Source organism: Triturus cristatus, chromosome 3_2 (assembly GCF_964204655.1).
Source record: "Triturus cristatus chromosome 3_2, aTriCri1.1, whole genome shotgun sequence".
Classification (NCBI taxonomy): domain Eukaryota; kingdom Metazoa; phylum Chordata; class Amphibia; order Caudata; family Salamandridae; genus Triturus; species Triturus cristatus.
Window position 1 is genome coordinate 407,022,160 of NC_140584.1, and position 26,629 is coordinate 407,048,788.

General features: G+C 45.2%; 1 protein-coding gene across 3 annotated transcripts in view; it reads left to right on the top strand.

The window, feature by feature from the left end:
* Positions 1-26,355, top strand: part of TRAPPC3 (trafficking protein particle complex subunit 3) — an 81,590-nt gene extending 55,235 nt beyond the window's left edge. For all 3 annotated transcript variants that reach the window (XM_085647966.1, XM_085647965.1, XM_085647967.1), the window contains exons 4-5: positions 6,686-6,868; positions 23,234-26,355. In XM_085647966.1, coding sequence (XP_085504092.1) covers positions 6,686-6,868; positions 23,234-23,353 — 303 coding nt within the window. In that variant the 3' untranslated portion in view covers positions 23,354-26,355. The remainder of the gene's footprint in view (positions 1-6,685; positions 6,869-23,233) is intronic.
* Positions 26,356-26,629: the final 274 nt, after the last annotated feature.

Genomic DNA, 26,629 nt, shown 5'->3' on the forward strand with positions numbered 1-26,629 from the left:
CAAACACCTGGGCCTTCCCCCTTCCTTTCTTCCCCTAGCTAGTCAGACACCAAGCCCAATGGTAGAGGAGCTGCCCCCAGAATCCTTTTAGAGTGACATCAGGGGAAGAGCAGTTCATTTCCCTGGCCCCAGCTCTATAATAGGCACAGAAGCTCTGCACAGGGGAAGAAAGGTTCTGCATTCTTGGCTTTAGGCAGTACGGGTACAGGAACTAATGCAAACGTGGGTAGAGAACGTTTTTCCTATTGGTTAGGGAGGGGCCAAGAGTCACTCACAGGTTAGTGCCAAGTGCCAGGCATCAATGTGGCCGCCCTAGGCACCCTCTTCTAAACACTACTAGACCTGTGGAAGACAGAAGAAGGACTGCACCTGCTGCTTAGACCTATGAGGAGAAACCTAAGGGCCGGACCAGATCCCACTTGTACACAGGACAATGAAGAGGACTCGAAGGGTCAATTGGCTGACCCCCTGTTAATCTACAGATTTTTAAGCTACAAGGAGCCCACTTTCCTGTAAGAGCTCAACTGACTAGTTTTAGCTGGACCTGCTCTGGACGCTGCTGGAATGAGTTCTGCCTCACACGTGCTATATATCGGGTGGCCTTAGATGAAGGGAGGCTACCCCCAAAAGTTTGCGAATCCCTCATAATATCGCCGTTGAAGCCTGATGACGACCCCCTTGAGGGGACATGCAATCCTCCCTTGTCCATGTTAGCCACAGACCATAATATAGTTGGTAAGGTCTTTGCCGGGCGCCTCTTGGAAAATATTCCCCAAATTGTACATGCAGATCAAAACAGCTTTATCCCCAGTCGCTCAACTGCCCTCAACATCTGCAGACTCCAGAGTGTTAAAGCTAGTCCCATCGCATTGGCCACATTCTGCTTGTTTAATGATTGATATGGAACAAGTGTTTGACACTGTAGACTGGGCATTGATGGTCACCGCACTCTCCTGTTTGGGCTCCTTGAGAGGGAGGGAATAGAGCTCTGAGAGCAAGAGGGGGTAGATAGCCTTGGCGCCCTGTTCCAAAATGCTGCCCTTGTGCCATTCGAGCAGCTCTGCGCGGATTATGACCTACCCATGGGCCATTTCTTAGTAGCTCATTGAACTCTGCTTTCCAAGCTACAGCAGAATTGACATACACCCCTTATACATGCAAATCACATGATTGGCAGCGGATAGCACCTCATCACGTTATTCACGCGTGCGCAATGGCTTCTACACCACAAGACCTGTTGCATTCCACCAGACAACATTGGTCGTGCTCTGACACAGAAAGTGTGGGATAGGGCCCTTGTTTACCTGCATAAAGTTTTTCGTAATGCAAAATTCCAGTATATTCAGCTCAACATCTTACATAGAGCGTATCACACACCGCTTGCATAGAATATATGGCAGTGAATCAACGTGCCATAGATGTGGTTCCCAAGTTGCTAACATGGCGCTCATGTTCTGGACTATTGCAATGCACTTTATGTCGCCTTGCAAAAGAAACTTCTAAATAGGCTGCAAGTCTTGTACAATCTCTTTGTATCACCTTTAATGCTCTTAATTGCATTGGCCCTGACTATCTGCAACATCCTTCCAGAACCTTGCGTTTCTCATCAGCATGCAATGGCATGGTCCCCAAAAATCAAAAAAGTTAATTTGGGTGGCAGAAGTTTTATCTACTATACAGCAAATAGATGGAACTCCATGCCATTTTCTTTTAAGGCCTGTACAAGCCTTTATGCCTTCAGAAAAGAACTGAAAACTTAGCTTTTTAATAAGTGGTCACTTTTTGGGACTGGTTTCTCTGCTTGGCACTTTTTTTGTCTTTTTTTTCTCCTCTACAGCAGGCAGCGCCTAGACGCTCTCTGGCATTAGTTGCACTTTATAAATAATTATTTCATTTCATAAGCGCAATCGCTTTGAAAGGCGGTCACAGATGCCCTGACAACTGCCACGGGGACGGAGTAATGTTTGTTGATTATGTAAAGCTGAACCAATGTCTTCTGTCGTAACAACCACCATAGTATATCGACCTGCTGGGAACATGTATGCTGCTGTTGATTCCATTCTCATACTGTAATGGTTGCAATACGGACTATGCTACTTTAAAAATCATTACAAGTTGGTTACAAATAAAGAGTTCTGATGCACTCGTGCTGTTCCTGAGGACCTGGCACCTGATGGCTGGTGTCAAAGCATACAACTCCTACTTAACCCTAAAAGTTGGGACTTTCTACAAGCTTTTTACCTGGAGAACCGAAGAGGGGCCGGTACCAACCTTGCAGTTGATCTGCAGAGTGTGCATTGCTAGTGGCCCTGACTTTGGCGTTACTCCTGCTACCTTCTGTAGTTGACACCAGAATCCATCAGCACCAAGACCGCTTCAGGTGCATCCCACAGGCCACCTTGGCGATGCCATCGTCGGGGACCCAATCTACACCGAAGATCTTCGGCGGGTGAAAAATGTAACTTCTCTTGTCGGAGTTTTTCCCGCCTAAATCACCAGATTTGTCTAGGCTCTATCTAAAGGAGGGATTCCATCAATGCCAAAGTCACTTCTCTCAGCACCAGCCATTGTCTGCTTTTTCCACCGGTACGAACCTTGTCCTTGTATCCGACCCACGCTCCATCACAGTCGACCTGAAATCTTACCTTTGTGCAAGCAGTTGCCTACACTTGGTGCTTTGTGCCTTCCGGCGATACTTTTATTTAAACCTTTAAAAATTCATATCTTCAGTTCCCCTTTATTGTATTTTTGTCATTTTGGAGTTATTGTGTTCAATACAAATTCATTTTTATAAATTGGAGCGGGAGTTTTATTGTGTTGTGTTTTTGACTTTTTAACAGTTTTGGCTTTTCTAAGTGCTTTTTCTCACGTTAAGCCTGCCTGCGCTGTGCCATAACTACCAGGGGTTGTGCTTGAGTTTAAATTACTAAAGCCTTTATTGGACCTAACCGTAATAGTGACTCTATTACATGTGGTTGACTACCATCCACCCCAACTAATAATTAACTTTCTCACACCGAACAAGCAAATTTAGAAAATATAATCAGGTGCTCATAGCTTACAGTCCTCCCAGAAAAGGACAATCTTGTTTGAAATAGAGTGTAGCTCACTGGGTTCATGCTGCCATTGTATACTAGTCATCAGAAAAGGGGGTAGTTCCTCTTAAGCCAAGTGGATGCAACCAGTTGGATCCAGTGGCTTTTGTATGAGTTGCTGGGAGATCTGAAAATCAGATCTGGGTGCCCTCACACACCTGTTAGGGTGTCATCCTTCATCATTGGGTGCTCCTCATCTGGCCAGCGCTGCAATGCCTGATGGGCCTGGGTGCTTCTTTAACGGAGATCTTTTGATCTGGAGATGCCATATAGATGAATGCAAGTGAGGGGGAGAAAGGGTTGTGAGTGATAACAAAAATAGACTCTGGTCCCTTAAAGAGATTTTAATGGTTGAAGAAGGTTACTAGGACTAAAGTAAAAACAAAGGTGCTATCATGTGGTCTTCAGGTACCAGGATAACTATTAGACTAGTGAGATCACTAGTATGGTGTGGTCAACATGTTTCGTGCTTTAGATGCCCCAAAATCGGGCCGCACTTAATCAGGACCTAGGAAAAAGCTATTTGTGCCCCCTATCAAGGGCTAGGGCTCTCCTTTCTAACAAGGACTGCCTATTGTGGTAACCGGTGACCCCTAGGTGGGTGCCGATCAGTGATTCCTCCTCAATTGAAGTTAGTTAGTGCTTCATAGGCATAATGGAGGTTCCCGACCAATATTAAGGACACTTTGTGGCTGGTCCCGACAGTGCCATTCAACCTACCCACCTTCATACGGCCTGGAACTGTCATACTAAAGCTGGCTTACCTTTGCGAGGAAGGGTTGCAAAACATTCGACAAGAAGTGTGTCTGCATCAATGACTTTGTTCACTGGCATATCGATAGCGGACATCTGCCAGGCAGTAACCTGGAAGACTGGGCACACATTTAGTCACCACTATTGCTTGGATTCCACAATGCAGAGGGATGCTGAAGTTGGTCAAGCGGTTCTACATCATATTTTTCTGTAAAGGTGAGCATTATCCTCCATCCGTAAATGATTGTATAATAGTACATTGTTTGTTATGTTAATTCAAGCATGTGAATCTATGAAAGATCCAATTCTGGAAAAGATAAAGTTACCTGCTGCAACTGTTGTTCTCCAGAATCGGTATCTTTTATGGATTCACATGCAACCCCCTACTCCTAGCTCACCTACTTGTATTACTCCTTCACACGAGTGCTGAATGAAATCCGAAGAATGGTGGCCTCTTAGGTTGTGGTCTTCTGGCTGATTGTCTCTGATTGGTTAAAGTTTCTTTTTATTTTAAGTGATATGAATAGGTTACTAACCATCCCACTACAGCGTAAAGGCTATGTTTTGTATAGAATTTCTGTTCTGCGGTTACCGTGGAACTCCCAGCTCGACCACAGGGATGGTTCAAGCATTTGAATGTATTTAAGAATGTCCCCCACAAAGAGGGCGGGGGGCAGGAGCTAGTTAATGGTCCAGTGCCCGTGCTCCAAACTAACCATGAAGTAAAGAAGGGGGGGGGGCACTGTTCCAAAGGTGAGTAGTGCAAAAAGGCACCACCTCACTGCAAGTAAGAGAAACATGGAGGAAAGAGAAGTATCCTAGGTCTAGGACTCAGTGGGGAAGAGCATATCTTGTCTCTTGTTGCCCTCACACACGCCTAAGGATGTCATGCTTCATCATTGTGTGGTTGCTCCTCGTTGGTCTGGCGCTGCAATGCCCTACGGGTCCCCCGAAGGGTCACTTTACCAGGGATCTTTTGAGAACTGCCGTTTGGTGCATGCGGGTGTGTAAAGTGAGTCCTAAGTGGGGGGTGATTAAGTGCATGCAGAGCGTTAAAAATGTCTAAGGGTTACCAAAGAGATGCTTTAATAGAGTGGTACCCTTGGCAGAGTAAAAAACCCGTAGGTTGAAGAGTTACCCCTGTAGGTGTAATGTGCTCAGGTAACTATGAGGTAGACATGTTTCACGCCTCTATGGTCATAGCGATCCTTGGTGTTTCATCAGGACCAGTGTGAGTTGTGAAATTAGTGTAGTGCACGTAGAAAAACAATACTAGTAGAGGGGTAGGATTGACCCTCTAGACGATCAGTGGGGGCCATAAACTAAGAGTTTCTTTAGTAAAGGCAGTAACTAAATTGTTTATTCCACTCCTGATCGTGACCTAGAAGGAAAAAGGATACAAACGAGAGAGCGAGAGACATACTTCAGGTAAGTCGGGGAGGCTAAAAAGGTATGCCTCCATGAACACATGTGCTGAAAAACGCATCTTGCGTAAGTGAGAAAGATAAAGAGAGACAGACCAGTCGGCACAGTGCCCTCCACTCTAGGCACCCTGTGTAATGTCACAACCGGAAGCGGAGGTCGAAGAACTGAGAACCGAAGGCATACTGCCCGCTCGACTCCCCTCCCGGCATCCTGAAAGCATCAGTGTTGGCAGTGGTGCCTGTGAGACATGAGGGACCCTTGACTGGGGTCTCGAAATAACACTGTACATGATGGGCTAACATTAGTCCGCACCCAGCGTCCTGCCCATGCAACGTTTGGTGTTTGCTTCAGTTTTAGAAGGCTAGTACTCGCATGACCAGTGTTTTTTCGAGACCCCCAATCAAGGGTCCCTCATGTCTCACAGGCACCACTGCCAACACTGATGCTTCCAGGATGCCGGGCGGGGAGTCGAGCGGGCGGTATGCCTTCGGTTCTCCGTCCTCCGCTTCCGGTTGTGACATTACACAGGGTGCCTAGAGTGGAGGGTACTGTGCCGACTGGTCTGTCTCTCTCTCCCTTTCACACTTACGCAAGATGCGTTTTTCAGGACGTGTTCATGGAGGCATACCTTTTTAGCCTCCCCGACTTACCTGAAGTATTTCTCTCTCTCTCGTTTGTATCCTTTTTCCTTCTAGGTCTCGATCAGTTGTGGAATCAACTATTTAGTTACTGCCTTTACTAAAGAAACTCTTACTTTATGGCCCCCACTGATCGTCCAGAGGATCAATCCTACCCCTCTACTAGTATTGTTTTTCTACGTGCACTACACTAATTTCACAACTCACTCTGGTCCTGATGAAACGCCAAGGATCGCTATGACCACAGAGGCGTGAAACATGTTGACCTCATAGTTACCTGGGCACATTACGCCTACAGGGGTAACTCTTCAACCTACGGGTTTTTTACTTTGCCAAGTTTACCAATGTATTAAAGATACAAATTCTGGAGAACAACCGTTCAAAGTAAGTCACATTATTCTTCCTAACCATGCTTGACAACAGTGCAGTCTGTGTAAAAGTTGGAAATCAGTGGAGCTGAAAGAAAAGCAAGGTATATTTGAATCTGAAGGAATGTTGTAGCTGTTGCTAATTTATCATAGTCTTCTTTTTGAAGTGAGCTACACCACGATTTAAACACTCTTTTTGACATTTTGGCACTGATACGTATGACCTAGTAAGACTATGATGATTTATTGTTTCTCTGTTTTGCTGTGTGAGGTTTCCTACCTGATACCAAGATTAACTAGTCACTTGATTTGTCCAGCCCTTTGGTGTTTTTAAGGCTGTTAAGGCAACATTTGGTCTAATTCACATGTTGGTAACTACAACGTTATCTTTTCCTTGAATCTACAGGTAGCCTTCAAAATGTACTTAGGAGTAACTCCCACCATCACAAACTGGAGCCCAGCAGGGGATGAATTCTCCATGATCCTAGAAAATAATCCCCTTGTAGACTTTGTGGAGCTACCAGATAACCATTCGGCACTTATTTACTCCAACCTTCTTTGTGGGGTACTTCGGGGAGCACTGGAAATGGTGAGTTTGAAGATGTCTTTGCAAAATAGTGTCCTTTTATAATTCTTTATTTTTTGCATTTTTTCACTTTTTTTCTTGTAAGGGATTTCATACAATTAAATAAAAATAATATCTTAGTACATAAACTCACTCACTCACTCTTTCTCTTTCTCTCTCTCTCTAGGTCCATATAATGTATGACAAGGGTACTTTATCATAATATATATATATATATATATATATATATATATATATATATATATATTATGATAAATTACTCTTGTCATACATTATATAGGACCTTCATCCTCATTCGTTTTCAAGGTCACGGAACTCCTGTGTCGAGCAAATTCCTTTTAATGTATGACAAGGGTACGTTTTCATTATATAGATATATGATGATACAGTACCCTTCTCATACATTATAAGGCTATTGCTTGTCACTGAGGAGTTCCATGACCTTGTAAAGGAAGGAGGCTGAAGGTAGAGTTCTTGAAGAACTCTGAGGTGGCTTGTGAATGTCCTTTTAACATAATATAGAGGGTATTTTATTCCTTATAATACATATTCAGACCATCGCCACACACTACTTAAATCTTTGGTATTTTGCTATTTTATGTGAAAGAAATAGTGTAAATGCAGACATAAAGAGTAAAAGCAGCATCTACAGCATGAAGTTAAACACACGAAAAATCATAATTTGTTGCCAAAAATTATTAGAATCAGTTGAATGTAAGTCCGTTTAAAAAATGTTTTTGCTCAGAATGTGTATAAACATTCAGAAAAAGTCTATCATTCCTGTAATGACCTATAGCTTGCAAAAAATAAACATATTTCCATAAATGTTTCCTTTTTGCTGATCAGTAGTCATTCTAGAAAAAAATATTCATTATTTTCATTATTTAAACCATAGGTACAACTGTAAAAACTTATTACACCTAGGCAGCTTTGTCATTTTGTTATTAATAGTGACTAGAGACCTCAACTCAACTGTAATAAAGAAATTAGAGGCAGGCTTTTATAAGGGATTGCAGACTCCTAGGTATTAGTCAGTTTTAAATACTTCTACATATTTGCTCTTCCATATATATGTGTAATCCGTTCCTTTGGCAGATATCCAAAAGTCAGTCAAGGACTAGCTCTATCATAATGATGTACATTTTTGTTTTGCGAGAGATCGTTAAAGAAATTCAACCTACCTCCAAGTAACCTATGTTACCCCCTCCAAATTAGCCTGTTCAGAGAGTACCTTGTCCAGTTATCTACACATGCATTGCAGCTGTCTTTCCACATTCACAAAATGTTGTGTAAAGACTGCTTTTTTGGACCCATTATCTTCTGACTGGACTTTGTTTATTAATGATGGATACTGCATTAAATAAAGTGAATGTTTCAGACATACAGCTATTTTCACCCAATATGAGGTTAATTTGTTCTATCACTAATTTCTAAAATGCTAGTATTCTAGGAAAAGTCTGATTACCCATGTTTATATTTCCCTTCACTATGTTTGCATATTCAGCAGACCTCAGACTTAAGTAATTTTAAGATGTTCATCCTTGTTAGTATCCAATGCAACCTGAAGCAAAGTTCTGCTCTGTTTTTGCAATGAAATTTGCATATCTTTCTCGGTCCTGTTTTTTACATATACTACTAATTCAGCAAAGCAATCTGCCTGACACAACAGGTGCAATGTGGTTTCGCCCTACATCTGAATATAAGAATGAGATTGAACGAAGCTTTGTCATCTGAAATATTCTACTTGAAAGTAACCAAGCTCTGCTATCTCATACATCTTCCCAACACAGTATCAAAAAGTCTTATAACACTGTTAGTAGTCTGTGGTTTGTCCTCTTCTAGTCAAACCCCTGTTAACCCGCGGCTTGCTCTGTGACTCCATCTGGCCTGTCATTATTTCTGGATTGGTCCTTATAGGAAAGGGATTCCTTTTCCTCAGAAGGCGACCACTATGGGTGTTCAGGTGAAAGAATTATTTTTGGTTAGCATAAGACTCGGAATCTTCATCTCCAATGTTCCAAGCCAGTTGCCCTTTTTTAAATCTGAAGACTGCAAAAATTATCATTAAAATGCGTTGTTGCAATGGTAGAGAAATCCGTTACTGTCCAGTGACTTATAAATTCCTTTTGTGTAGAGTGACTGCATAAAGATCCTTACTGATCTAACTTCCAGAGTTACGTGAAAATCTTGAATCCATAATCAAGAAATTCAACAACCACAAATGTGGGAGGGAGTACATGGAATGTGACCACAGGAGTGTAGGGATGAAGATGACCAAGAGGTTGGGGGATCCTTCCCAACCTCCAAATATGAGGAGCAGTGGTGACAAACCTAAATAATTTTGGTAATGATTAATCTGATGCCCCTTTTCCATCTTGGGGTGAAATGCTACTTTAAATCAAAATATGTGTGGTTTTATTTACGCACTTGTTCGACTGGGTCAGTCCTTGAGTATGATTGTGTCTTTTGCAGAGAATTTGCTCAAATCACTACTATTAGTGTTTAGTCAATTGCCTGGGATCAGACGTCTGCGTAAGACAATCTAGACCTGACTTGTGAACTATGCATTTATAGAACCAAATGAATGTAGGAAAAGATCATTTTATACTTAATTCACCTCAAATTCTTACCCTCCTTCTCCAGTCGCCTGGGCCACTCCTTGACGCTTCACCTTTTTGACATTTGTGCTGTTTGTGCTTTTTGAGCGCTCAACCAGTGCTGCAAAAATATAATAGTCCTAGAAATTTGGGCACTGTTTCATTCCAAATAAAGTGTTAAACTATAGTGAAAATAATATTCAAGAACAGCCAACAATACTGCTTTTTTGGGGGTGATACTTCTTTATTGGCTATTTATTTTCGAGATTGATAGAAAATTCATCCAAAACAGTAATACATAAATGTGATCATGGCAACGCAGGAAGCATCAAGAGGCACAAGAAGAAGGTTTCAAAATATAAAATACTGCAACAATCGGTGACAACAAAGGGAAAAAGAAAATACATGCTCTAAACCAAACCAGAGGCTCTTGCAAGGATATAGCCCACAGGTAGGGGAGGTGGGTCAATGTGATACAAACTCAAGGATAAGGACATCATCAAATATCAATTAAATATAACTGTGATTGTCAAGTAAGCGTTCAAGAAACGTAAAGAAACAATCCAGGGAACTGAGGGGGAGGGGGGTGTGACTGTGGGGTCCCAAAAGTATTAGTTGTACTAGAACAAACAAGGATAAACAAAAGAAGGGAAACCAATTTGGGGGTTAACATCAAAGGTTATGTGTACGTGGCCATATGTGGGCTAATGTCTAATACTGCCATCATTGCTACAAAGTGGGAATCGGTCACAATCCAGCACTTTACAAAACACATAAAGATGAAGATGCAGGGGGCGCTAGAGGGCGCACGGCAAGATGGCCGCACCTGAGTGAGGCTCTGCCTGACCGAGTTGAAATCAGTCTATTATCCTTTGGTTATGAGCTGCGTCTAAGGGTTTCGGACACTTATTTGTCGCTGTACCCACCTGCGACACTGGTTGGGAGTGACTGCCGCCCTGAAGAATCGCTCATTGTGAAGGTTTGAGCTCCTAGTCAATACGACGCCTCTGCTGTGCAAATTGCGGCTGCCGCGAGGTAGTAGCGGAGCGCCTCCTCGAGTTCACCGCGCGGAGCCGGGCGTTTTTGAACACATTTGCCCAGAGCACCTCGCCGACGTACAAGGCTGATCGCGTTTGGGAAGGACTGCGTAGAGCTGGTCAGTGATTGCGAGGTGCAGCGGCTGGACCCAAGCGGAACGGGAAGATCGCGCCCCGGCTGTACAGTGGGCCCCCGAGTGAGGAGATCTGCTGCTGCTATCTGACGTTGCTGGCGCCTACCGACACCGGTTGCGGTGAGTGGGGTGTGGGTCTAGGCTGGTGCCGCGGCCTACGAACTGTGGCTGGTGCGAGGGGGCGGCTTCTAGGGGCCCGGTTTCTGCTGGGGAGCTGCCGGTGCGACGGAGAGTACTGCTGTGCGAGGCTAGGACTGACTTATCGGCTGGGACTGGCGTCTCCTACTCCCTGGTGGTGCTTTGTAGCTGATACGCAATATTCATGCTCCACTGTTCCGCCATCATTGAGTGCCAACACCAGAGTACACGTGGTTGACTGTAATGAGTAGCACGCCATACGGGGAAGTGCGGGCCTGTTTGTGGCAGGGCCTACGTGGGGTACAGCTTGGCAGTGCACTGTGAGGGGACCTGAAGAGCCTGAGCTGGTGGCCTTATTCGGAGGTTAGGTGCGCACTAATCAGGAACGAAGGCGCTCTCCCGGATATTGCTGAGTGAGGCTGTGATTCACGGGGTGTAGTTACGTTTTCTTGGTGCGCATTGTGACCCTGCTTTGCTATTAGCCAGCGGAGGGGTTTTACACTGCAGGAATCATGGGGAAGACAGATAAGTCACAGCCACGCCTAAATTTTGAGGCACGTAAATCTTCTAAGACTCTGCAGAAAGCTGCCTCGGATTCTGAGGCAGATGCCCAGGCCGACGGCCCCCCTCGCTGGAATCCACGCTATTGGCTATGAAGCGCAGCCTTCAGGCCATTGAGGGTACAATGGCATCAGTCAATCGCCGTTTAGATCACATGTCCTCTCAGTTAGAAAAACAAAATGTTCGCATGGGGGAAGTGGAGCAGAGGGTGCCTGCTACAGAAGATGGCCTGAGTACCGTTTCCGACAAGACACTAAATATGGAGAAAGTACTAGCCCTCATTCAGGCAAAGAATGAGGATTTGTAGGCGCGGTCCCGACACAATAACATCAGAATTACCGGGCTGCCAGAATCCACCAATGTGGGTAAAATGGAAACATACATTGAGCACCTAATTTCTGATCTTTTTGGCGCTGATCAACTTTCTAACATGTTCATTGTGAAGCGTGCCCACCGCTTTCTTGCGGCCAGACCGGTGCCGGGGGCCCCGCCCCGTCGCATCATAGCTAGACTTTTGAACTATAGGGACCGAGACACTATACTGAGGTTGGCGAGGGAAAAGGGCACTATATTGCACCAAGGAAACACGCTGGCCTTCTTCCCTGACTTCACGGTGGCTGTGCAGGCAGGCAGACGAGAATTTGACACCGTGAAAAAATTTCTACAAACGGAAGGGGTCCTGTATGCGATGTTGTACCCTGCTCGCCTATGCATAGGGGCAGACGGGGACTGTAACATTTTCTCCTCTCCTAAGGCTGCTTTGGAGCATGCCAAGCAGTTGAAGTGACGGAGACGGGTGGCTAGTCCTACGTCGGATGAGGAGGAGCAGCAGTGAGAGATATAAGTGTAATGTATGCTTACCCAGATATACGACGTCTCAGTTTGCACCTGATGTATTGTACTCTCACATACACTGTCATGGGTTGTTCGGCATTTAAATGAGACCTGTGAATATTTTTTTCTTTTTTACATGAGGATGCATTGATGCCCAGGGGGATGGGGCAGTATGGTACAATATGTTTCTGACACTGATGCCTTACTATCCAAGCTCAAAATCAATCTACTCGGCCTCTCCTACTCTGTAGGAGGTTAGAAGCACTCAGTGCCCCCGAAAATGGGAGTACCCCAAAGGATTACTATTTTTGTTGTGGTTGGGTATGTTGGGGGGCGGGGGTGATGGGGGCATTCGGATGGCTTTGGCATGTTGGGGTTGCTGAAGTGGGTGAGGGGATGGGGGTGTTTTGGGGACAGGCAGAAGTAAGATGGTACCGATTTGGACATCCGATGCCTGGATGTGTACTGGTAATTTGGGGATACCTTGCCTGTCCTATTACGCCGGTGCTCAGTTAAAGCTGAATTTAAAAGATGAACAGCACAGTTAGGTTCCTTACTTGGAATGTCCGCGGACTAAACACACCTAAAAAGATAAGGTCTGCGTTTGCTTGCCTGGAACGACTGGGAGTGCAAATAGCCTTACTACAGGAGTCAGCAAATAAAGTGGGTGCGCATTGGGCATGTGCCAAAGTTGCTTCCTCCTACTCTACCTACTGTAGGGGTGTGTTGACCCTGGTAAAGAAGGGTGTCCCTTTTACTGTGGTCCGATCTGAAACTGATGACTGTGGACGAGTGGTGCTTCTGCATGGGCAATTGGGTGGACAAAGTGTGTTGCTTGTAAATGTGTATGGTCCCAATGTAGACGCCCCCTCCTTTTATTTGGATGTGTGGCGTAGAATAGCTGCATTCCATCCTGCGGCAATCATTTGGGGGGGGGGGGTGATTTTAGCGTTTGCCTAGATGCTACCATTGACAGAGCTGGCAGTAGTGAGATGCGGCCTAAACAAGCTGCGGAAGTGTTAATGGGCTTAATAGATGCAGGCCATGTACAAGACATCTGGCGCTGCCGTCACCCCGCTGGTCGGGAGAGTACCGTTGTTTAATCTGTGCATGGGTCCTGGTCTCTGATAGATTTTTGGCTGCTGTTCGGAGAGGGTTGGTGCCTGGACAATTGCGGTGACACATGAGGCGCATACCCTATCCGACCACTCCTCTGTACTCCTGGAATTACAAATTCCCACTTATGAGAGACCGCCCTGTGCATGGAGACTCCAACCTTCGGAACTTAAGGACCAGGTATTTCGGCAGACTATCGCTGAGGCGATCAAAAACTTTTTTAGGGAAAACGAGGGATCAGTAGATAGTGCGGGAGTATTATGGGAAGCTTTTAAAGTTACCATAAGGGGAGCCTGCATAGGTGCCCAATCGGGTGTATTGCGCGATCTTCGTCGGAGGATACACAAGTTAGCCTCCGATATTTCTAAACTTGAACGTGAATATGACTTGGTTCCTTCCACCGCTAAACTAGCTGCCATAAGGGAACTTGTCTTGGAACATAATGAGACGGTGGACCAAGAGGTATTGCATTGGTCCCGTAAGAAAATAGCACAATACTATGGGGAGGGGGGCCGCCCTGGCCGCTCCCTTGTGCAAAAATTGGCAGAGAGAATATACTAGAACTTATTGATAAAGATGGGGTAGCCTGCCATTCGACAACGGAACTCTTTAATACCGTTTTACGGTTTTACACCAGTCTGTATGCTTCTAGGGCCTTCCCACCGATCGAAGAGATAGATGCATACCTGGATGATGTCGCGCTGGGGTGGCTATCCAATTCTCACCGCGAATATCTTGTGCGACCGTTTGATGAAGAGGACGTTAAAGAGGCCATACTGTCCCTACCAACCTGTAAGGCTGCAGGGCCAGACGGACTGCCTAGCGAATTTTACAAGGCTTATGCGTCGGATCTGGCCCCTTGGCTATTAGAAGTTTATGCTGAAGCTTATGAGAAAGGGACATTGCCACCCTCTCTTAGAGCGGCCCTCCTCGTCACATTACTGAAGCCGGACAAGCCCCTGAATCAGTGTGGGTCATATAGGCCTCTTTCGATCATCAATATTGATGCAAAAATATTACACAAAATGATAGCTGCTAGGATACAACCTCTGGTTCCTCTTCTGGTTCTGCCAGACCAATCTGGATGTGTTATGGCGCGTTCCACAACTCACAACTTTTGAACTCTCTTCTCCACCCTATATTACTTTGAGCCAGACTTCCAAGCGGTGGCAGTGTTGCTCGATGCAGCAAAAGCCTTCGACTCACTGCAATGGCCTTTTATGTTCACGGTTCTTACCAGGATGGGCTTCCCTCCTTTTTTTTATTACAGTGGATCAGGGTGTTGTACTGTGATCCGGTGGCCAGGGTTCGGGTTAATGGGTGGGTGTCATCATTGTTCCATATTGAGAGAGGCACGCGGCATGGGTGCCCCCTGTCACCTATGCTGTTTTCGCTTGCATTGGAGCCCCTTGCCTGCAAACTACATCAAAAACACGGGGCTGCTGGCCTACGGTTTAGGCAACGACCATTGATTGTCTCCCTATATGCGGATGACATGTTGCTATATATTTGCGAACCGGCTACATACCTGTCTACGCTTCTCCGGGAATATGTCCGGTTTGAACAATTCTCCGTCCTTGGGATCAATTGAGCGAAATCGGTGGTGTTCCCCCTCACTGCGCACACGAAGGTGGTGGAGATGGACTATCCCCTGACCTGGACGTCTGATCCCGTGAAATATCTTGGAGTATGGGTGCACAGAGATCCTGATACAGTTGTCACTGAGAATTATGGTTGTGCGGTTACGCGCATCACGGAACTGGCTGAGAGATGGGCACACTTGCCCCTCTCATTGGCAGACAGGATAGCGGTTGTGAAAATGGCATTTCTCCCTAAACTACTTTATTTCTTTGTAAACATCCCTATAAAGTTAAATGTGGTAATGTTCCATACTCTGCAATCGGTTCTGCTGACGTTCGTATGGGGTGGCAAGAAACCCCTTTGCCGCTGGGACCTTTTGGCTCAGCCCTTTGAATTGGGTGGCTTCGAGGCACCTTACCTTTGCTTGCATTACTTGTGCTTGCAAGTGCAGTTTGCGCATTACTGGCATTTTCCCCAACGTTTTCAGCCTCATGTGGCTATAGAATCTGATGCTGTCCTGCCAATGCCACTGCAGGCTGCAACCCTGTCGGGGGGAATCGGGCGGTCCACGGACTGAAATAAACCCTGCACTGTGCACTGCATGGGCATGGCGAATGCTTGCGACACGGGCTCAATTATCGTATTTATATGCTCCGTTGCTTCCTTTAGTTTCACACCCCAACATCTTTGCGGTGCGCGAGCCGCCGGCCCTACGAGAGCTGGCGGCCGTGGGTATAACTCGGATTGGGGACCTCTAAAAGGGATGGTCAATTTAAAACACTGCAGGAGGCGCAGAATGGTGCAGAACGTGGCTTTATGTTTGGCTGTACATATGTCCGAGTCTGTCAGGCCATTCGCGTGGCGTATCCAGAGTACCCTGAGGAGCCCACTACTCTACGGGCATTGCAGGCGATGCTGTCGGGAGAGGGGCGCAAGGGGTTAATCACTAAACTTTATAATGCTTCTCAGCGAGAGAAAGAACGGAGCGATCACCCCTCTTGTGTATGCTGGCAGGCAGCGTTGGGTACCACTGTTACGCCAGACGTTTGGGCGGCGTGCTGTCAACTCACTGGTCGTCTCACGGCAAACTGCAACCTCAGAATTATTCACTTCAAATTTTTTAATCAGGTATACTGTTCCCCTTCACAACTATATAGGTATGGTCTGCGTGAGACTGCTAACTGTGTGCGATGTGGAATGGCGGATGCAGACTTCTTGCTTGTGGCGTGGATGTGTGCAGGTGTATTTGCGTTCTGGACCGCTGTGACGACAATGCTTACTGATATAGTGACGGAACCCGTGCACTGCACTCCTGAAATATGCTTACTGGGTTATGTTAAACTCCTTAAACCCTGCAATAGGCGACTTGTCGCAGTTTCTACCCTGTTTGCGAAGCGTGCCATTGCGCTATGTTGGGGAGTCAAGTCAGTTCCTACAGTGAAGAAATGACTCCGCGAGCTCATCTATTGCAGGACTCAACTACAGATATATGAGGAGGAGATCCCAGAGGCTTCCCACCCCAAAGACTTTTGGGCCCCGTTGACAGCTTATTTGTTATCCCATCCAGATCTACTGTAAATCTCCAGCAAAGTTGCGCCCTTAGCTTTCCAACTCAACGAACTTGATGATAGCTCCCGCTCGCTGCTCTGGCCTATACCGCCCCCTGAATGTCATCTTGGATCCTGGGTGTTGTTTCTCCTGGCTCATGGTGACTGACTGCATGTAAGAGCTTATCTATTGCCATCATCGCTATTATCTTGCATACCACTGTTTATTAATGTATGGGTATATTCCGGATGTGCTAAACTTATGATCTTGCTCTGACTGGGGAGGGATGGGTGGGGTTGGGGGGGTGTTTCGTGAAACCCAATCGCTTTGTACTACTTTGCATTGCTTGATTGTTTTTCTATTCTTGAAATCAATAAATATATATTAAAAAAAAAAAAAAAAGATGAAGATGCAACAGGCAAATTTCATGTCCTGTTTTTGTCTTTCATGCAAGATAGGCATCCTGCTAATACTGGGTTTTATGTTTGCTTACAGGTGTCCAAATATCTGAGCTGACTGACAGTCATTGATTATAATTTGTTTCTTTTAACTGGCTTGCCATATATATATATCACTAAATAATTTTTGCTTTTTTCAAACTGTGAGGTTCTGTGATTTTTACAAACCAGTAGAACTACTGTTCTCTATCATCGGCATTGTCAATTCTCAAAAACGTACACTCTTGAAAATAAATAGAATGTTTCATAAAAGTACACCAGATTGGAATTTCTTGCTTAAGGGAACATGAAAGCTGCATGGCATATCTGATAGCGACATCTAACTGCAGATTCCTTTATATTAGAATCCTCTCCAGGTGCCAGACTGGATCCAGTACCTCTGCGCGTAGGTAGAGGGCATCGAGCGACAGTAGCGATGTCGTCTCCTGAATGTGACTTCAACGGAGTCCATATAAGCCCTCCCCCGACCCACTGACGTCAGTTCCTTCTTTTCCGCACTAGGAACACGGTTCTGCACTGCAGATCCTCCGTTCGTTTTCCAGCCTACTTGAGGTTTTTTTTGGGGATGGAGCAGTGTACCTTTTTCTACTCTTCTTCAATGTCCTCAAGGTTCAAGCCTTGTGAGTCCTGTGGACGACAAATGTCTGCCACAGACCCTCACTCAGTTTGCATGTGTGTCTGGGTGAGCACCATGACTCCGAAGAGTGTGACTCCCGTCGCCATCTCTGACCGAAAGCATGCAGGGAACGTCTCATGAAGCTCCTTGTGGTGCGGATGTCACAGGCATCAAAGTCTTCTCGTTGTCCTCGGTATCCTATGCGCTCCATTGACCGAATGCACATCCGTTCTAGGAGCCGTTCCCATAGGTGTCATTTTCCCTCAATGTAAGTCTCGGCATCGGTGGTCGAAGTCGCTGAGCTGGCCACTTTCGTCGTCTACTGCTGGTCGCCGCTCTTCTGTTGAAGTGAGTCTGCTCCGTATCTCCCCACCTATCCTGGGGCCGGTGCGCCCTTGGACCCACGGAGGTGCATGAGGTTGCGCCTGTAACCCCCCTGGCAGGTTCTCCCCTGCTTCAGGTCACCTTCTGGTGTCTGTCGCCTTAGGGACACCGGTGCACAGCCTTCGAGGCTCCCCCTCTGGCTTCTGGTCTGCTGACTCCAGTGTCAAGGAGTTGCCTTCTCGGCATCAATCAACTTCGGTAACTGTCGGATGTGGCTCCGATGGACCCGACCGTCTCAGATTTCCTTCCTCTGTTTTTTTCCTTCTGAGAACCATGATTGTGAAAGTACAACATACAATGTGGTGTGTGTCCCTCCCATTTCAGATCCTGTCCCACCCCCTATACAGCCAAGCTGGTTCCTTGACTTGGCTGACATCAGTGTTTTAGAATCCTCTCCATCATCGGAGACAAGTTCCGCTCTGGTGGACATGCTCAATTGAGCTTTGATCATCCTGGATTTGCAGCCTCCTTCTGTGAAATTGTCAGCAAGCCTTTAATTGGCATTCTGCTTCTTGTCCAGTCTAACGTTGAGCCTGTACTTCCTTACAGTGACTGTCTTTTCGTTATCCTGTTGGGTGCTTGGACTAAACCGGAAACAGAGCTTCCTGTGGTTCGCTCTATTTCTCATAGGTATCACCCAGCCCTGGGGTATCCCTCCTGTCTCCTTCGACATCCCTCTACTAGCGGCTTTGTGCTTCAGGTTGCTTTAGCCTCCCAAAATATTGTTTATTTTTTTCCCTCCTGTCCCTCCAGAACGAGATATCGGGAAATTTGATGCTTGTGGTAGGTGTATTTTATCTTCTTCTAGCTCTGCCCTACAATCTCTGAACGCTTCTTGTGTCCTCGTCTGATTCTCCCATGCCTTCTGGGACTCAGTGGGTCACCTCTTGCCCTCCCTTCCGGAGGAAGCCTGGAATTTTCTTGTTCCATTGTTTCACGATGGCCAACAATGCCACACTTAGCATCCACTGTGCCATGGATATCGCCGATTCTGTTGGCCGGGCTATGGCCCTTCCATAGCTCTACATTGGCATGCATGGTTGCGTACTTTCAGGTTTTTTCGGAGGCTGTGCAAACCAGGTGTGCATGCCGACTCTGATTTACGCCGGTTCAGAGATAATCGTGGTACAGAATTTTAACTCTGTTGTTGTACTGGGTTTGCCGTGACAAATTGTTTGCCCTTGCTTCAGCTCTTATTAGCCTTCATAGGGTGTTTCTCTCCCTTCTAGGATTACACCCAGTGTGGTGTTCCTGCTTGCTGCAGTGCTTTTCTTGTAATCATTCTGTCAGTGACAGATTTAGTATCCATCTCTCTGGAACATATCTTACTTTGCGGCCTCTTGGGATCCTTCTGTTGCAGCTTCCTTTGGCGCTTAATTTGTTCTACCCGAGTACTTACTCTATGTTGGATATTCTGTTACATTGTGCGGATTCACTATACCCTTGTTCCCTGTTTTCGGGGACCTTATTTTTTATGCCTTAGGGGCATTTCGTGAGCTACCTATACACTTTGTATCCCTTATAGGGACTTCAACTTCATTTTGTCTCTTCTTCTTATGTCCTTGTGGTCGATAATTGTACCACAGGAAGACAGACTCTTGTCCTGGGTGCTGTTTTCTTGTGCAAGCCCCTTTTCTACTTTATTGTGCCCCTGCTGCTGTTAATCTTCAGCAGTTTGGTGTTCTTTGTAACTGTGTTTACCCTTTAGGTGTTCTTACCTACGTGATTCGTTCACAGCCACTACTGTTGCTTGCTGCGGGGGGCTTTATACATATTTGCCATTGCACTCTGTGTGTGGCTGTTGTGTCTACTCTTCTTTTCATTTCTGTTCCCCATGGAACCCAGTTCCCCTGGTTGTTGGATCCATGTCTTGGCATCCTTCTTTCACAGGAGGCTGTGTTTCCCTTTCTTTCCAGTATCTTCCTTCCACCTCGTAGGTGGGGATACTGTTCTCTTCCTCACAGCTGTGTATGCCACTCCCATCTTTTGTGGCATTGGTTTTCTATGTGGCGGACTACTCTCCTTTTTCCATTCTCCCTTGGGAGAGGTTCCATTACCCCTCTCCTTTTTTAGTGGGGGTAGTTCATTACTTTTTGTTGGACATATCCTATATTCTGTCCAATTACGTATTTCTGCTGCTTGTGCACTGCCCTCCAATGTTTGGGGCATTTTCCTGCTCCCTGCATTTGTTCCCCTTATACTCTGTATTCTCAGTTTTTGTATAGAGCTATTGTTTGTTTTCTTACCTATTTCTCAAGTTTCCATGGAGCGTTGGTCAGGTTTCTCACGCCTCCATGGGCTGGACAATGTGTGATTGTCTACATCAACTATTTGTTGTCTTTTGTCTCCACTAGCCCTTTTGTTTCACCCAGCCCTTTGGTTTCTCTAGCCCTCCTTCTCCTTCTTCCTCTTCTCCTTCTTCCTCTCCTTCTTCTCTCCACCACCACCTGCTATTTATTCTTTGTTTCACCTGTTGCCACCTGCTGGCAGCCTTCCTCAATTGGTGGCAGTGGTTCTTGGACGGTTGCCCTTGTTTTCCTGTATTGGGCAATACCCTCCACTTCCTACTCTTAGGTGGCATTGTGTTGCTGTTTTCCCGCCTTGTCTTTCTGTCTCCACCTCAGATACTGTTGTAACTTCTTTACAACGGTAGAATGTATTGTATCTGCCCTCCCTTGATTGCCTCTGTTCTTGGAGTACCCTTCGTTCCTTCACTTTTCATCCTCCCGCTCACTAGCGGAGGATGTGCGTTACCTTCAATAGCGTGGATATTCTTTTGCTTACCCTGTGTTACTTGTGTGTTTATACTGGAATTTCTATGTTGTTTTTACGCATATTAATCCTTATATACATTTATCTTTGGATGTATAGGTCTCTTCGTGTATACACCTATCTCTTGAATGGATCTCTTGTAGATGTCTTTTACTTCTGGTATATAGAGATCTGTGTGCTGTGCATATATGGTCGTCTGGCCTTCTATACGTTTTATTTCGCTGCATTTTACCTACACTCTTCTTGGTCACCTGTTTCAGCCTTCTTGGTTGTACTTGTCTGTTTCCTCCTTCTCTTCAGTGAATATCTCCTTTACATTATTTCAGAGGATGCCTTCTATACCTTTAGGGTTCTCAATGTAAGACCAGTTTCTTTACAGGTCTTCTTGTTTCTAAGCGATGCTCTTCAGCATTCATTGTTCTTTCTCTATTTTCCATCGTTCTATCATTGAAGGTTTATTCTTCCGAAATCAGTTTCTCAGGATAGTTTCCTCGACAATGGTGGGTGCTTTCTATTCATTTTATGTGTTACTGCGGCTGAGCATGCTGTGTATGCTCCTTCCATTTGGTTTTCAGCGTGGACTCTATGTACTATTGTCCTTTGTCCCTTTGAATTCCCCTATCTTAGGTTGCATCCCCTTAAGGGCTGCCTCTTAACTGGTTCTATATCGTGTTCTTACGGTCTTATAACTTTCTACTGCCTATGGGCTTGCATCTTGCTTCACCTATCATTTTCTGGTAGCCTGGTCCCTTTCTATCTTTTGGACCAGCTTCTCCTCTTTGGGGATCTTTGGTGAGGTCAGTTCGCAGCACTCTTCCAAGGATGGTATTGCTTGGGTATTTGCTTCCAAGATAAGTAATCTGTGGCTAGATGTCTCTATCAGATGGGCAGGTTACTTACCTTTGGTAACGCCTTATCTGGTAGAGACAAAATCTAAGTGCATATTCCTTATCAACCCACTCATCCTCCCTGCTCTGCGAACTGAGGGCCCTGTTGTCTCCTATATCCCCTTTGTGCATACTACTGCGGTTTGTTCATTCTGTGCTGAAACTGATGTCAGCACGTCGGGGAAGGACTTGTATGTACTCCATTAACGTCACATTCAGGAGACGACGTCGCTACGGAGTCGTTTAACGCCCTCTAACAATGCGCAGAGGTACTGCTGGTACAATTTTCAGATCCAGTCTGCCATCTGGGAAGGAATCTAAGATAAGGAATCTGCGGCTAGATTCTGTGTCTACCAGATAAGGCATTACCGAAGGTAAGTAACTTGTCCTTTTAGTGCAGTGTGGTAGGAAAAGAAATACATTTTCCTAAGCCTCCAGTACTTTTAAACTCATATAGTTGTAAAATGTTTCCACTTTTCAGAGACGTTCAAGCCTTGCAGCAGAGTGCCAGAACTGCACTTTGAGTATACATTTGTATTCAGAATCTGCAAATGACAGGTTGCTAGTGGTAGCTGGGGAAATCCCAGTGTTATAACAATGGTGCCAAGGACCAAAGTGTAAGCCGGGGAAAAGGGTCACCTGCACCTACTGGTGGGTAGTAGAAAAAAGACATAGTTATGGTGCAGCAACACCCTACCACCACTGGGCATCCTACCACTGTGGAAGCTTTATTAATGTTGGTGATGTCCCCAGGGAGCCTAGTGTCGCACATTTCTTGAAAGTAGAGAGGATTAGTTAAAATTGTGCACTATTTTTCCAGCCCATCATACCCTGGAGGCAGAGTTGCACTGAATGAAAACATGCTTTCCTTTTCACGGTCCTACTTAAAATTTACAGAAAATCACTACTAGCAGGAATGGCCAATCTCAGCGTTCGTAAGGTAGATGCGTTTCGCAACTGTCACATCCATATACTGCGCTGCCTACGTGGCTCATCAGAAAGTGAATCTTTATTCTTGATTGGTAAAATAAAATTGTTGCTCCTTAGCATAAAAAAATCTAGCTATGCTATTGGACTTATTTTATTGTCAACAAATGGTAGTGGGGCAGTTATTTAGGTAGCTTTCACATTTATTTTTCTATTTTTATGTTGGAATTTCAGCTGTGTCTAAGGGTTCATAACTTTAACAGATGAAAATACTGAAGCAGAGAGAGCTAGTGGTTTGTGTGGGATCACAGTACATGGGCGCGTACGAAGCCAGGTCTTCTGGGTCCACCGTTTTCAACTACAGCCAAGCAACCTTTATTCTGTATTGTGTTTATTAATAACTACTTTTAATACAACCTTTTTCACGAAATGTGATTTACAAAAGTTGATGTAAATTCATGAGAGGTGACTGTAGATAGCCCGAAAAGTGGCACTGCGGGAGAAATGCAAACAAAATATTCCAGCCTGAAACTAAACCGTAACGTTTGGAGAGTAGGACTGAATGGATAGAAATAGATTTTGTTTGAAGTTCTGGAATTGGACTCATTTGGGAGCACTGAAATTGTCAGAGGGCCTTCTATAAGAAGGAAGAATAAGGAGCAGATAAGGTTCTTTGTGCCTTTTCAGAGGGTTGTGGGAGTGCTCCTGAGAATACAGACAGATTCCCAGTGAAGTGTGCTGTTAACTATGCTTCTCTTGTCTCTCACCTTTGTGGCAGGTTCAGATGGCCATTGACGTGAAGTTTGTCCAGGATACCCTCAAAGGTGATGGCGTCACAGAAATCCGCATGAAATTCATTCGGCGGATCGAAGACAATCTTCCAGCTGGTGAAGAATGACCACTCCAAATCCAGGACAAGAGTTGCGAATACAAATTTCCTCAGAAACTGGAATTAGCCATGCCACGCGATTCCCACAGATTCAGGGCACCCTCCACCCCTTCCAGTTTGCAGTTTTTAGAACATCGAGGCCCTTTATTTATGATGTTTATATTCTTTCCACGTTTTTTTTGTTTTCCAACACAATAAACATTTGAATTTGTATGAGAATTGAATGTGTTGAGGAAGTGCCTGGACACCTGGATGTCCAGGTTCTTGGATGCATGATGTCTAAGTATTCTTTTGTGAGCAGTGGCTGTTTGGACTACCCGTAAGCAGCACTTACCTATAGATTCAAATATGTAGGCTGGAGTCCCTTTCTAAACACCCATCTGTAGGGCATCGGGTGGTGCAGTAGGAAGTCTTTCTTTCTCTTTTTTCTTAAATCATCTTGACCACCCAGAATCCTAAAAAAAAAAAAAAGGTTCTCTAGCTCCATTTAATTCCGATGCACTCAGAAAATGCTCTCATTCTGCTACTTTGTAAAGTGTTGTTTTCATGTTTTGTGCCTTTTTTTAAACACCTCTTGATTATAGGTTTAGTTTAGATAAGACAATAACAGACTTTTACAAAAGTGTGGATATCATTGACCGTTTTACTAGTGTATTCGTAAGTGGTGCATAAACAAATAAATACAATAGCCCCTCCAGGGGTATCATTTTCAAATGCTCCATATCTAGATGTTCACCATACCAGTGCGAACGATAAAAACTAACTAGTTTTTTTAGTTCAGCTAGGGAGACAGCATGAGCTTAAAACGTTCTTACCTAAAGTTTAGTGGTTCAGAAATGGTTCTATCCCGTCCTGGTGAGTGGTCCCACCCTCGCCTATCTCTAGTTACATTGGGTACCCCCCTACTACATTCTTAATGTGGTTTGTCTGACTTTCAGTGTGACCTCTTGGAAGAAGAATACTTCTGGTAGTAATCTCTGTCCCCCATAGTAGATAGTTCAGGCCTGATGAGGATGAGTGTCAGCAAGTCACCACAATATATATCTACCGTAAAAAAGCTAGCCTTTAGGCTGCTAGCCTTGCTCCTCCATCCACCAACTGTAGGTAGCCATTGGGGGTGCTATGGAAGGAGTTGGAAACTAAATTAGTTGGAAGGCACTAGCGGAGCACAGGGTGCTTGCCCATCCTAATCACGAAACGTATATAGGGCCCTCCTCCCCCCATCGTCCAGCTGGGGAAGTTTTACAAGTCCATATAGTGCACATCACTTGTGTGCCACCACTGCCGAAATTGTGTGAACTAGATACTCCTGTAAAGAGTGTGTACTTCGGGGAAAGACAGTTGCTTTGAGGTTTCTGAAGACGTCATGGGGGTTTCTATAGACCGCTGTAGTGTATTAAATCCTCGCAGAGAAACACGAGGGGTAGTATAGACGTTGTGCAGAATTATCTTTGTGTGGCAGTTTGCCCTTAGATAGCTGTTTCTCTGCTCAAGTCTGAGTGGTGGGTTGCTGAATGGGAGTCCTCTGCAAGATGGCCTGACCAGGTTATGGGTGCCCCTCTAATGTGATTGCACTTTGCCATCTGGCCTGGGTGCTGTTTCTTCAGTGCAAGACTAGAGGGTTTTCGGGGTGTGTCTGGCTCAGAATTGTTTTGTTGCCATCTGTGTGCCTGGAAGTGCCAAAGTGTCCTTCCCGTCAGTTGGAAAGACATGCAAATGGCGTAGCAGGGTGTCTAGTCAATATTCTCTTAATGGTGGGAGATGCCAAAAAGTGACCAGTTATGTCGATGTTGGGAGGGTTCATGGTTCACAGGAGTTGGTAATGGCTCCACTTTATGGATGCTGTCCAGGTGCTAGCATGGGCCAGCAATGGAATCTCACAGGCCTTAAATAGTGCGCTGCCAACCATCTACTTGTCTTACGATACCTATGAAAGTTGCCTCATGAAGGTGGTGATGAAAGTCGCAGATGTGCCCACTTATGAAGTCCTACGGGTCCGGCCTCCTGAGCTGCACCAGAATTAGGGGGTTGATGTGTATATGATAGCAGCGGAATATATCCAAGTGTGAGTGGTTGGCAAGCTATATCGCTAGGATTCACAGGCATCCTTTTCCCCCTCTTGAAAAGCTGTTGTCCTCACTGAGAAGCCTTGCAGCACTCCGTCTCAGTCACCGACCTAGTCCTCATTTCCACCCTTCAATTCATTCCGCTGTGTCTGCGTAGGCTCTCAGTACCTCTGTTGTGGCAGCTTCTGCGAATTGCGGAGTGGCCATTTTGTTCCGTGGCTAGCCCCACCCCCTCAAGTTCTGTGTCGCAGCATTTCTTTTTATTTTAGTGATAAGTGATTGAGTACCTTTTTCATTTCTTTCCACACCTACATTGAAGAATCAGTCACTACACCTCGTGTAGTTTATTGTAAGGTCTGTGGTACTGCCTTCATACTGGCAAAACTAACATGTTAATAGTAGTTACTTGGAATTGTAAGCATTGTCGACTTAAATACATAATTTCGCCTCCTTCAAAAATGAAGTGAAAACATTTCTGATGAACAAGTTTTTACCCTAAGATCACACCTTTTTGTTTCTTGATTTTATACCTGGCTGTTATTCATCTGCTGATTGTGTATAGTATATTGCTGATTTCCTATGGAGGTCAAGTTTATCAATGTATTAATCCTCTCTGTAACCCCTTCGTATATGTGACCGGTTCTTTTGTCTCACACTTATTTCTTACCTCCCCCGCCTGTAAAGTGCTCTGCTACCCTCGGGTCATGTTCGCACTATATTCAGGTTAGTATTTAACAGGAGGGCTGAGAAATTCCATTTTCCGATCTAACCCCTGACACGGGTTTTTGAAACTCATTGGGTTCTGTCCCAATCCTAGAATTGCTTTGTTTTCTGTCAGTCCTGTTTAAGGTTACACTGTATTTGGGTTATGACATTATTCAGAGTTCCTGCTTGGAATGGCAGATAAAGAGTGTGTATTGCCCAATTAAATTAGTCAAACCTCCACCTTTTTTCTTTGCCTTGGTTTTGCTTTTCCAAACACAAAGGGATGGAGGTATTTATCTAGATAGTCCCGCTAAAGGATTATTTTGAACTCTATGTTTAATATAGGGAAATGCACATGCTGAGATCCTGAAAATTTTCTGTCCTAACCATCTCCCATCAGTGCCTCTTGAAGTGCAGTTTGAGCATGGCTAATTAGAACCTTACACTGTGTTGACAGGGCAGCACAGTGAAACATTTCCCTCTTGGCCTGGATGGAGAGACTTATTTTAATCCC